The sequence below is a fragment of the Filicampus tigris genome, chromosome 3 (assembly GCF_054856515.1).
Source record: "Filicampus tigris isolate MCC_2025a chromosome 3, RoL_Ftig_1.0, whole genome shotgun sequence".
NCBI classification, from domain to species: domain Eukaryota; kingdom Metazoa; phylum Chordata; class Actinopteri; order Syngnathiformes; family Syngnathidae; genus Filicampus; species Filicampus tigris.
In genome coordinates, this window is record NC_141219.1 from 28,881,617 (window position 1) to 28,894,111 (window position 12,495).

General features: G+C 40.5%; 1 protein-coding gene across 3 annotated transcripts in view; it reads right to left on the bottom strand.

Moving 5' to 3' along the window:
* Positions 1 to 12,495, bottom strand: part of cars1 (cysteinyl-tRNA synthetase 1) — a 23,436-nt gene continuing 10,941 nt past the window's right edge. For all 3 annotated transcript variants that reach the window (XM_086024738.1, XM_086024737.1, XM_086024739.1), the window contains 10 exons: positions 10,172 to 10,275; positions 9,945 to 10,042; positions 8,308 to 8,497; positions 7,682 to 7,750; positions 6,691 to 6,772; positions 6,476 to 6,556; positions 4,715 to 4,782; positions 2,396 to 2,455; positions 2,228 to 2,311; positions 1 to 1,270 (listed from right to left, as the gene is read on the bottom strand). In XM_086024738.1, coding sequence (XP_085880864.1) covers positions 1,127 to 1,270; positions 2,228 to 2,311; positions 2,396 to 2,455; positions 4,715 to 4,782; positions 6,476 to 6,556; positions 6,691 to 6,772; positions 7,682 to 7,750; positions 8,308 to 8,497; positions 9,945 to 10,042; positions 10,172 to 10,275 — 980 coding nt within the window. In that variant the 3' untranslated portion in view covers positions 1 to 1,126. The remainder of the gene's footprint in view (positions 1,271 to 2,227; positions 2,312 to 2,395; positions 2,456 to 4,714; positions 4,783 to 6,475; positions 6,557 to 6,690; positions 6,773 to 7,681; positions 7,751 to 8,307; positions 8,498 to 9,944; positions 10,043 to 10,171; positions 10,276 to 12,495) is intronic.

Here is a 12,495-nt window from a genome sequence, read left to right on the forward strand (position 1 = left end):
CAATATTGCAGTTTTTATTTGAAGACATTTCCAAGAGAAGAGAACATTGGTATTTGTTGACAGCCGATAAGAGTCTTCCTCAATGAATCCTGTATGAAGTAATGAGCCTGACAAGACTAACAAGAAAACATTATAAGGTTGTCACATACAGTCAATATCAATATACAGTATCAAGAGTACTGTGTCCAAAACATGTTAAGTAATTTATACTTTGAGTAATCAAATCATTTTGTGACCCTATGTACTGTGGGCACCATATTGTCTTTGCATATTAAAAAGTCTCCATATTGCCATTCCATAGTTTGCAAGACTTTTACAAGTATCCTAGGTTTGCCTTTACATAGAATTCTGATAATAAAATTCTGGTAAAGCTTTTGAATTCTTTCAATGCCCATATGATTTTTGTAACTGATTCTTCAATTGGGAGTCAAATCACATAGCTACACACTCAATTTTGAGTGATTTGCAAGGCTACACTGTATAAATATGACAGACTGTTAGCTTCTTCTTTGGGGCTTGGACTTCTGAATCTGAATAGATTTGAAAATAAAATTAGAAAAGCTGTGGCTAAGTGGCTAATAACTAACTATAGCATGTGATTGATGTAATTAGTTGGGTATTGGACACAAATGCTTGCAACGCTGTTTTGCATCTGAGGCACCTTTGAGCAAAAAGCACCCTCACTCTTCACTGTGATGGCTTGAAAGCACAGTTGATTTTTTTTCCCCACACCATATTTGTCAAAAAGGATTAATTTAGACGACCCAATCATCTCAGGTCTTTACCCAGTTGCTAGTAAGCAGTCTCGTGAGCTGTGGCTTTTAAGCAGTGATGTGCGGTGAGGTTAATGGTGAGGCATTGGCAGAGTCAAAGTTACACACACATTTATGAGCCAAATAGTATGGCGTATTTGCCATCATTTTAGCAGACTGACATTAAAAACTCTAATCTCATATTTTTTTACTTGATGTTTAATGGAAATCTTTCAAATGGTAGACCAACTTAGAGATTTTTTTTAAAGGATGGATGTGAAATAAAAAAAAAAAACAGAGCAGTTTTGACCATGAAACAATATACATTCTTGAAAAAACAGACCATTGAACTGAACTTTTCAAGAATGATTTAGTTATTTTTTTGCCTCCCCTGCCTGCACGTCCTTGCTCAAAAGATACTCTTTGTGCAGCTTCTCTTGGTTTTCAAAAAGCTTGCGCAGTTTCTTTTCTTGTCCTTTGCTGAGCTCCTTCCCTTCAGCATCATGAGTGGGGAAACCCTGTGGACAGATGAAGAAATGACATGGCAAGACCTGTACACGTCCAAAACTATTGGTTCATATATACAGTATGGGGCACATTTTAACAAGGTCAGTGATATGCAGATGTGATGGTTAACCAGCCTCACACAAAGTATTACTAAAACGAGCCAGAAACTGCTCGCTTTCAATCCAGAGTTCCCAGTTATATAGAATTGTAGAAAAAAAAAAAAAAGGGTTCGTGGGTTCGAATCCGGCCCCCGCCTTCCTGTGTGGAGTTTGCATGTTCTGCCCGTGCCTGCGTGGCTTTTTCTCCGGGTACTCCGGTTTCCTCCCACATTCCAAAAACATGCCCGGTAGGTTGATTGGACTCTAAATTGCCCCTAGGTGTGATTGTGAGTGTGACTGTTTGTTTGTCTCTCTGTGTGCCCTGTGATTGGCTGGCAAGCAATTCAGGGTGTCCCCTGCCTACTGCCTGGAGACAGCTGGGATAGGCTCCAGCACGCCCACGACCCTTGTGAGGATAAAGCGGTATAGATAATGGATGGATGGATGTTCTATGCAGGCCCACTAGTTGAAACAAGTTTTTTGCAATCTCTGGGGGTGGCCATTTCATCACTTCTTTCGACTGAAAATGACATCACAGTTGCTCAGGGCTCAGGTAACGACCAATCACAGCTCACCTGTTTTCTGAAGCTGAGCCATGATTGGTTGTTATCTGAGCCCTGAGCAACTTCAATGTCATCTTCAGTCGACAGAAGTGGCAAAATGGCCGCCCCTGAGATGGCTAAAAGATTTTGCTGCTTAACTCATGTTCCACAAACGCAATATTAATCAGAATGCCGTGTTTCAACGAGTGGGCCTGCAGGGAACATATTCTTGAAAAAAAATGTTTGGGTTGACTTCTCTTGAAATTTTGCTAGTAATATTTTTTTCCCATGTGACAGATGTAGTTACAAAACCTGGACAATGTGTTACCATTTTATCAAATTTGGAATATTTGTCTGTGTCTGCACGGAACATCTCAAACGGGGGGATCTTCATTTTAGCAAGCTTAGCCATCTGAAACACAAAAGCCAAACCAACAAATCAGCAAACATTACAGTTTGAGGAACTGTAAATTATATTTTGTCAAAAGAAACTAACCTCCAGGTCTTCTTTATTCCTGGCAGCCTCTTCTTTCTTCCTCTGCTTCGATTCATCCAGCTGCAAACACAATCGTTCACACTTGACACCTTCAGTCTTGTATTCAAATACTGTACATCAGTTCCCCATGGCGCCGCAGGAATAACGTAGAATCATTCGGGAGGCAAACGCAGAAGTGTTCTCCGATGGCATCACTCTTGGGAAATCTGGCCATGAGTAGAGAGGCGAGCAGTGTGCTCGGCGAGTATGCGAACCTCACTCCCGCGATATACACCCCGATGCCTCAAGTAAAGCCTGGTTCACACGGCCCGATTTTAGCCCCGAATCTCCCCTCCCGACAATCGTAGGTCGGGGTCGACTCTCGGAAAATAATCTTATCAGATAATCCTGCCGTGTGTGGTGTGCTCAGCATGATCTCGGTCGCTCGGAAGGACGGCCGACCTCAACTCGGGGATATTCGACATGTTGGATTTTTCTGGCCCCGACTCTGCACCGTGTGTGCTGTGCCCTGAGGACAAACCAGCACGCAGCCGGTTGACAGTGACATACAGCCAATCAGAAAGCAGGTGACCGGGCGGCGAAGGAGCGCGGTGGGAATCCAAAATGAAAACAGCCATTGGGCAACAGAGCCCAACGTCTTTTAATTTTGTGTCACTTTTTTCCACGAAAATAATTTGCAAACTAGCGCCACCGTCGAGACACGACCTGAGGCCTCTGCTGCCCATGTTTGTTCACTCCGAAGTCTCGTTTAATCTCGAGGGGTTTTGCAAGATTTTCTGTTTGACGTGAGAATATCTGTGAATGAATGTGGTTCGTGTTGATCTTGCCGTGTGGCTGCACCCACACAAGGTACCTTCAAAAGTATGCGCGAGCAAGAAAGCAAGAAAATACACTTTTCTCGCTGTAGTATGCATGATTTTTTCACGTGTGGGGTCTCTCAGAGTTGGAAGCCGGCCGACAATTTTTAAATCCTGCCGTGTGAACCAGGCTTTGGTAGCATCGAGCTTGCCTCAACCTCCGACTACTCGTGCGTAGGAGACGGTTCAGTTCACCACCTTGCGCCATATTAATGTGTGTGCGTCCAGCCCAGCCAAGCTTTTTGGCTGTGGTTCAATTATGGGAAAAACTTACACATCAATGATTCTGTTTTGCTATTCAATGCGTTTTGACGTGGTGCCAAATGCAAATTTTGACTCACAAAATGCAATGCGAAATTGCGCATTTCGAGCTTTGGAATCAATGTAGGAATATACAATCACCCATCAGCTACGGTTTTACTCTTTTTCTTCAATTGACATTTTTAAAAAAAGGTTTCTTCCAGTCCAGGTTTTTCCAGTTCAGCGATAATCACTTGCTTTCTTCTACCCGGAAGTAATCGAGCACTTACTGTTTACAGACATTTTGAAATGGCCTGTAAGAAGAGATGGGAGCACATCACAAGTAAGTCTCAAGTAGCAACTTTCAAGTCTCAAGCAAGTCTGAAGTCATCCAGAAAAAAAATATCAAGAAAGTCAAGTCCTTACTTGCTTCATTCAAGCAAGTCGCAAGTCAAGTCATAAAATCTGTTCAGTCACAACTTATGTTGGAGTGCTAAACATTTTTTTTCACTGATCATGCAATAAAAAGTATATATAAAAATTAAATGGGTGGCGTGGCGTGACTATGTGAATGGAAAGGCCACAGTCAAAATGAATAGTTAGGACAAGTTTTCAAATATTTCCACCCCTAGTTACTTTAGGTATCGCTAGCTAAACTGTTACGAATGAGGTCAGATGTTGTCGTTGTTGTGTCTTCATTCCGTAGGGGGCAAAACAAGCATTTTGCCACCCTGTTTTTGCCAACATCAAGGTCAAAACAATCCTTTAATTCAAGTTAATGATCTGCAGAGGTTCTCCCACATAAGTCGCCACTTTACAACAACTAGTGATGCTGACTGGGATGCCAGGTTTGCGTGACTGAAACTTTCTTTCCTGTGGCCAACTGTGTTAAATTAAAATGCAGGTTTCAAACTATAAACAAGATGTCTTGTCAAGTCATGTAGTTGAAGTCTAAGTCAAGTCGAGGCACTTAAATACCAAGTCCCAAATCCAGTCAAGTCATTCCCAAGTCCTAAAAATTGCTACTCGAGTCAGATTTGAGTCAAGTCATATGACTAGGCTGCGGAACGCCCGCGACTCTCATGGGGATAAGCGGTTCAGATAATGGATGGATGGATACTATGAAGCCACGCATACAGGTTCCCCGTATATCGAATTTGAGTCAACTCCCACTTTGTTCTCGCTCACACATCGCAACTAAAATGTTACCGCCTCTCCTTACCTTGATCTTCTCATCTCTTTCCTTCAATAAAATCTCCTTGTCCACCAGTTTCAGCACAGTTGGCAGTCCTGCAACAAAGTCACATTGCATAACTACATGATAAACAACGCTCATTAGCTCTTTAATAATACTAAATTTGGCCTGTCGTATTTGCAAAAAGAACGTCTTTTGTGGGCAAGGGTAAATTATTTGTCAAGAACTAATATTGTACGGGGGTCGGTGGACGACTGGTTAGCACGTCCGCCTCACAGTTCAGAGGTCGTGGGTTCGATCCCATCTCCGGCCTCCCTGTGTGGAGTTTGCATGTTCTCCCCGTGCCTGCGTGGGTTTTCTCCGGGTACTCCGGTTTCCTCCCACATTCCAAAAACATGCCTGGTAAGTTGATTGGACTCTCTAAATTGCCCCTAGGTGCGATTGTGAGTGCGGATGTTTGTCTTTGTGTGCCCTGCGATTGGCTGGCAACCGATTCAGGGTGTCCTGCGCCTACTGCCCGAAGACAGCTGGGATAGGCTTCAGCACGCCCCGCGACCCTTGTGAGGAGAAGCGGTATTGATAATGGATGGATGGATAATATTGTACGTAGTATACAGTGCATATCAGAGCAAATGAGAATCACGAGGTTAAAGAAACTGCCCAAGGAGATCAGAGACAGAATTGTGGCAAGGCACAGATCTGGCCAAGGTCACAAAAGAATTTATGCAGCACTCAAGGTTCCAAAGAGCACCGTGGCCTCCATAATACTCAAATGGAAGAAGTTTGGGACGAACACAACTCTTCCTAGACCTGGCCGTCAGCCAAACTGAGCAATCGTGGGAGAAGGGCCTTGGTGAGAGAGGTAAAGAAGAACCCAAAGATGACTGTGGCTGAGCTCCAGAGATGCAGTAGGAAGATGGGAGAAAGTTCCACAAAGTCAACTATCACTGCAGTCCTCCACCAGTCAGGGCTTTATGGCAGAGTGGCCCGACGGAATTCTCTCCTCAGTGCAAGACACATGAAAGCCTGTATAGTTTGCCCAAAAATACATGAAGAACTCCCAGACTATGAGAAATAAGATCCTCTGGTCTGGTGAGACCAAGATTGAACTTGTTGGTGATAATTCTAAGCGGTATGTGTGGAGAAAACCAAGCTCTGTTCTTCACCTGCCCTATACAATCCCTACAGTGAAACATGGTTGTGAGAGCATCATGTTGTGGGGGTGTTTTTTTAGCTGCAGGGACAGGATGACTGGTTGCAATTGAAGGAAAGATGAATGTGGTCAAGTACAGAGATATCCTGGAGGAAAACCTCAGTGCTCAGGACCTCGGACTGGGCCGAAGGTTCACCTTTCAACAGGACAATGACCCCAAGCACATGGCTTCAGAACAACTCTGTGAGCATTCTTGACTGGCCCAGCCAGAGCTCTGACCTAAATCCAATTGAGCATCTCTGGAGAGACCTGAGAATGGCTGTCCACCACTGTTCACCATCCAACCTGACAGAACTGGACAGGATCTGCAAGGGAGAATGGCAGAGGATCCCCAAAGCCACGTGTGAAACATTTGTTTCTACATTTCAGTTTTTTTTCTGTCAAGATGGGGTGCTGAGTGTACATAATGTGAAAGAAAATTTTTGATTTTGGGAAATGGCTGCAATGACACAAAGTGAAAAATGTCAAGGGGTCTGAATACTTTCCGTACCTACTGTATATAAACTGTGTTCTACCATATAGTACTGTCAACCCACGCAGCAGTTGACTGCTCAGTGCACAAATCGCGATGTTACCTTCATGATCTTCAAGTCGGACACCCAACTCCGGTAATGTAACATCACGGACATCATCACAAAGTCGCAGCAGCTCCATGACTGGCAGACAAAGTTAAAAACAAATATTTACACTTCTAGTGAAATAAACAAGAACACTTTTAAAAAAATTTTTTAAGTCCCACTTTAAATGTTACAATGCAAATCAATGCAGAGCAGAATTCTATGGGTCTTACTCTTCTGCTGTCTGGCAATTGTTCGCACTTCCTCTCGGAAATTAGAGAGGACCGAGAGGTAAGGCATCACAGTGCTCTCCAGCTAGAAAAGACAACAGAAATGAATCTCGGAATCTCTTCAGTAGTTGCCATCATATCAAAACATCACCAGAAACAACTGTATCTTGTATCGTGTCTTAATTATACTTGCATACAGTAATTTATTTTGACAAAACATTAAATTGTTGTGAGAGTGATGAAAAGAGATTTGATTCTTAACACAGTAGCGGACTTCAATGATTACGTGTACGTGAATGACAAATGTTCAAGTTTAATTGGTGAAGGACGTTTTATTTCTCCAGGTCCTTCCCACCCAGCTGTTGCAGCTGTTATGAATAAAGTACTTTACTTTGAAACCACTATGGGATCATTTCAGATTGATAGCGGCAAACATGTTAAACAAAAACATGGTAGGAAGCTTAAGAAGCCAACTCAACCAAGTCAGTAAACAAATACTGTAGTAATGTTCGTTCCCACGCTAGGTGCAACAACAAACGTTGTGTCCAGGCTTACCCACAAAAATTACAAATGACTTAAGTAGGTAATGTTTGGTCACCATCACAATGATATTAGGGAAAATATTTGGTGGTCTCAAAACTGTTTCACATACAAGACGTTGTATCAAGAGGATCTACGTAACTCCTCATGGCAGTGGCAAGTGGTGAAGTTCATGGCAGGTGAGGCACACAGTCAGATTTACACATTCATGAGGCAAACAGAGTTTGCCATTAAATTAGCAGCCTGAAATTTAAAAAAAAAATGGTAATGTGGTATTGTCTGACCTGACATTTGAAGTAGATTTAAAAGGGGAAACTGAGTGAGCAACCCAGCAATTATGGGTGCATATTGTCATGATTTAATCTCTGTTTTTTCATGTTCTTGAATGCCAACAAATAGATCCTGACCCTGCCAAAAAACAAACAAACAAAAAAAAAAAGGTGCCATATCTTACTTCAACGCTCTGTCCTTGTCCTCCAACTGAGAAACCAATGGGGTCTGATCCTTCAATTGCACCAAATATCTAGAAGGCATCAACAACGTTTTATGAGAGGTTCTGACAAACACAACACATACCAAACAACACATTCACAAAATCATAATTTGAGTAGTAAAACAGGAGGTGACAATGCGGAGTGACCAATGCGAGTTATAAAAGTGAAATGGGCTTAATAATATTGAATCACCCTGAAAAACTGAATTTGCAGTCAGTTTAAAACAAGCATCAGACGAATTTTGCCATAGAAGCCTGCTCCTGACTGCCCACCCAGTGAGAGTCATGAAAAAAAATATATACATTAAAATTTTTAGTACCGGTAAATTATTATTAAATTATTTTGGAATTTGTGTTTCGCTGTTTTTTATTTTATTGAGTATTAAGAATGGCATAGTTGTGGCTATATAAGAAAGATCTGAACTTCATATTATTCACTAAGTCATTCTATTTGAAAATGCGATGAGCCTGGATAGGAGGATTGTGCTCAGTGAGAGAAATATTCAAGCCCACCCTGATTTTTCCAGGCCCACCCATTAGCCATGTTCTGGCTCCGCCCTTGCATAGGAGAGTACAAATCTGCTCACCTTGAGCATTTTGGTGAGATACATGGCGATTGTTTCCATTAGCATGCGGTTGGGTCTCAGCTTGGCACTTTTCTTGCTGGCGATGTAGCTGTTGCTCTGACTAACCAACTGCCTCATCTCCTCCATGACGGTGCGGGTATCAATGTTGTCACACAGAGCTTTGTGGATGGCTGACTTCCTATCAAAAAAACTAGAGAACACAGACCATGCAAAAAGACTTTATAGTTATTAATTATCATTATTAATGTTATTATTATTTATTAAATACTTAATATTGGCTTTCTTGTTTAGCAGTTTTATGCTGTCCTTGAATGGTTGCCCATTGCACTGGAAAAACAATTACAGTCGATGGTTATTTCGTTGTTTGCCTTGAAAAAAGTATGAGCAATAATAAATATCAAGAGCACATATTTTATATGTATGCATGCATTTTGTCCGTATCGCTGATGTCTGGCCAAAACCTTCTACCTCCAAAACAGTCACTTTTTAGGAGACCCCAAAAATGTTTGTTCAACCATTAGCATTGCATTGTGAAAGAGAGCAAGCCATTTTCAATACTTTAGATTGGTCCATAATGTTTAAACATAAAACGCACGTATTTGGGGAAAAACTATGAAATTCGCCAAAATGTGACTTATGAGGTTTTGGCCTGGCGGTAGTGATATTTAAAATAGCAATTTTGTCATACATGTAGTTTGGAAGTGTGTAGTCCCATTCGGCAAAAATTGTGGCCCCCTCCGCCATTTAAACTGCCCATCCTTGGCTTATAGTCCAGCGCGGCCTATATACGTACAAATCTTTTCTTTTTCTAATTTAGTGGAAGAGCCTTATATCAGGTGGGCTCAGTACACCAGAAATCAGAGTTGTCGACTTCAAGCTTTAAATGAGGAGAAGTTGACTTGTCGCTTAAATCCAAAGTTTTGCATTTGACCATGTACAGTATAAAGCATAGTGAAATTTTGGAAGCAATCTGACAAAAACTCTTGGACAAATATGCTTTTCAAGGGGTCAAACCAAACTGGTGGTCACTTCACACCAAAATGGCACATTTCCTTTGTCTTTTTGGGCAAGGGTTGAGACTTTTTGTGTATTACCAATACAGCTAGACATGCCTACCACATTTCATATTATGTTATACCGGTTTTGGACGCTGAATTACTTTGTATAAATAAATAAAAAAATAAACAGGATGAACACGCAACAAAATATGAGATCTGGACTAAGGGAAAGCCCAAAATAATGAAAATGACTTTGACCTAAGAGTAATAATGACAAAGAAAGTATGCTGAAATACCTGGAGAAAACCAAACCGAGATTTGAATCATGGTCCTCATAGCTCTGATGTGCTAACCACTCGGACACTGCGCTGCCTACATGCAGTTTTATACACATACCGGTAAATACCTGTACATAGCAAAAAAATCGAAAAAAAAAATACTACAACAAGAATGTTGTACTTTTCATTGAAATTAATTTGAGAGCATATCACTTCATGACCTCCTAAATTTGCAGAGGGGTGGAGCAGAGAGAGAGAACCACATTTTGGCCAGTTTATTACTAAACTATATTTCTTATGACGACTGACTAAAGAGGATATCAGCAATCTGACATATGACACCGCCTTTCTAATCTCCTACCTTTTGTTAAGTGCCACCTCTGCTACATCCCACTTTTCAAACTGCCCGGTGATGTCTTTAGGTGCACGCATAATGTCCTTCACATTTAAGAAGAACTCCTGTTGCACAAAGGGACGAAAACAACTCATTAAAAAACATCGTTTGTTATATAATTTAGGATAAACATTGATATTTTTTGGGGGGGGGGGGGGGGGGGGTGATAGATTCATTTGGCTTATATCACATACATTCAGGAACTTCTCGTACTGGACAACTAACTCCATGGTGTTGGGGGAGTAATCCAAGGTATCTTTCCACGAGTGCATCAAGAAAGCGAGACGGAGCTCGAGGGCTGCAATAACAATCAGGAAGAGTAATTCATTAGACTGTTTCCAAATCAGTCTAAAATGTTCTTTTTCTTAAGTGCTCTCAACATGCCACAATAATGTGAAATGTCTAATAAAAGAAGCAAAATTGCTTAAATAGGTCTGACAAAGCGTGAGAATAAATGATACATTGAGATATGATGACGATGATAAAATCAAACATTTCGTAACAGTTCAAATTTCAAAGTAGGATGGTTGTGAATGGATGTCACAAAAGCTAATAATGAACTTGCATATCGGTTTATACTCAATCAATGTTTGTATGCGCAAATTAAATTAGGTTACTGTCCAGGAAATTATTTTAAGTTTATACGTCAATCACATATTTAGGACATCAAAATTATTGTCCGAGCATTCTTACTAAATTACATTTGATAGCGGTTTGGATATTGGATGGATGGATAAACAGATACACTAACATAGTTCTTGGGGATGATCTTGCACTCACTTTTTAGATTTCCGACTTTTGGGGAAACTATAATTAGGGGTCCCGCGACCCTCGTGAGGAGAAGCGGTTCGCATGATGGATAATTGGTGATAATGAGAAACACTGTTGAAGACATTTTTTGTCATAAATGTAACGGACGAACAAACTACAGCTGTATTATTTAAAGTCTACTTTAATTCAAATGTGAATAGAAAAATGCAAATTTCTTGTTCAATAGGTTTTACTCGATCACAAGTTTTGGGGGTCGGTCAGTGAGTTTGAAAGAAAAACAAAACGAAACTCTCACAGACTCGATCAGAAGATGGAGCAATATAGCTATTTAAATAACTTATAAATTTATTCTATAGTCGACCCCTGCAAAAGCGAAAATGCATTAGTAAAAATAATTTAAACCCAAAAAATTCTTCAAAAAATTGCTGCTAAACATTAAATATAACATGTAATATTTACATCTTCTCCTCTGACATTAATGAAAAACAAATGGCCGGGGGTTTTGCTAAAACTATTGCTATCTTGGCTCAACGGCTGTCAAGTCCATACACTTAGTTAGCAGCTAAGCCAAGTAGCCTACGCCTGCTCCTTTTTGGTTCGTATTGGATGGTGGCTGTGTTGTACAAGTCCGGCCGGTGCCCACAGACAGCAATGATTATTTTGTGCTACATTGTTTGTCCACTTTTTACCTGGTGTGGATGTGACATAGTAAGCACATTCTCAAAACAGTTTCGCTCTAGTGTAGCTGTCCGGATTTGGCCCCATCTACACAAACTGGATTGACTTTATGTGATCGCATTGCCAGAATAGCTCAACTCATGTTCCGCATTACCGCAGTGAATCTTGTATCCTCATTTAGAACACACCTGTCTGATATGTAGATTTGCAAAGTCAACACACTTTAAAAGGATTCTTTGCTGATGTTTTCCTATCAATATACTTTTAAATATTGTCTTCTTTAAGATGATGTAGCACAAATGTATTTCCTTGTCGGTCTAAAAATGCCCCCATTGGGCATCATCTTCTTCTCTTGGGAGTTAAAAGCGGAAATCAACCCGAACATATTTTTTTCAGGAATATGTTTCCAACAGGCCCACTAGTTGAAACACGGCATTCTGATTAATATTGCATTTGTAAAATATGAGTTAAGCAGTAAAATCCACCCCCTTTCAGGCGGATGGCTAAAAACGGGTGGAAATTCCACAAACGCAATATTTATCAGAATGCCTTGTTTCGTTCAACTACTGGGCTTGCATAGTACATATTCTTGAAAAAATATGTTTGGGTTCACTTGTATTGACAATCTTTCTGCCGTAAACTGGACATAGATGAGACTGGAATTTCAATTTCAACTGAATAGGCTTGGTGAGTTAATGCAACTTCTAAATAATTCTAACAGGGTCAGATGAAGGTCTTTTAAAATATTGTTTCAATTCATATAATGTAACATTTTATATATATAAAATAAATGTAACGAATGTCAGAAAAGGCCAATAAAAAGTCAAAGTGGTTCATAAACAAAACAACAACAACAAAAATAGTTGCTCCAAAAAAACCCCAAAAAATAACGTACAGTACAGCTTGGCTTTAAGAGTGTCAAATATCCTCTCAAATTGTGCTTGCCTGCCTCAAACAAAAGCCAAGTTATAAGAGTTTTATTTTGCATGACGTTGGTTTTTATGTTTAAAACAGTAAAACAAAGCTTCTGGTCCAGAAATACAAATCGATCATTTCCGTTGATCATAAC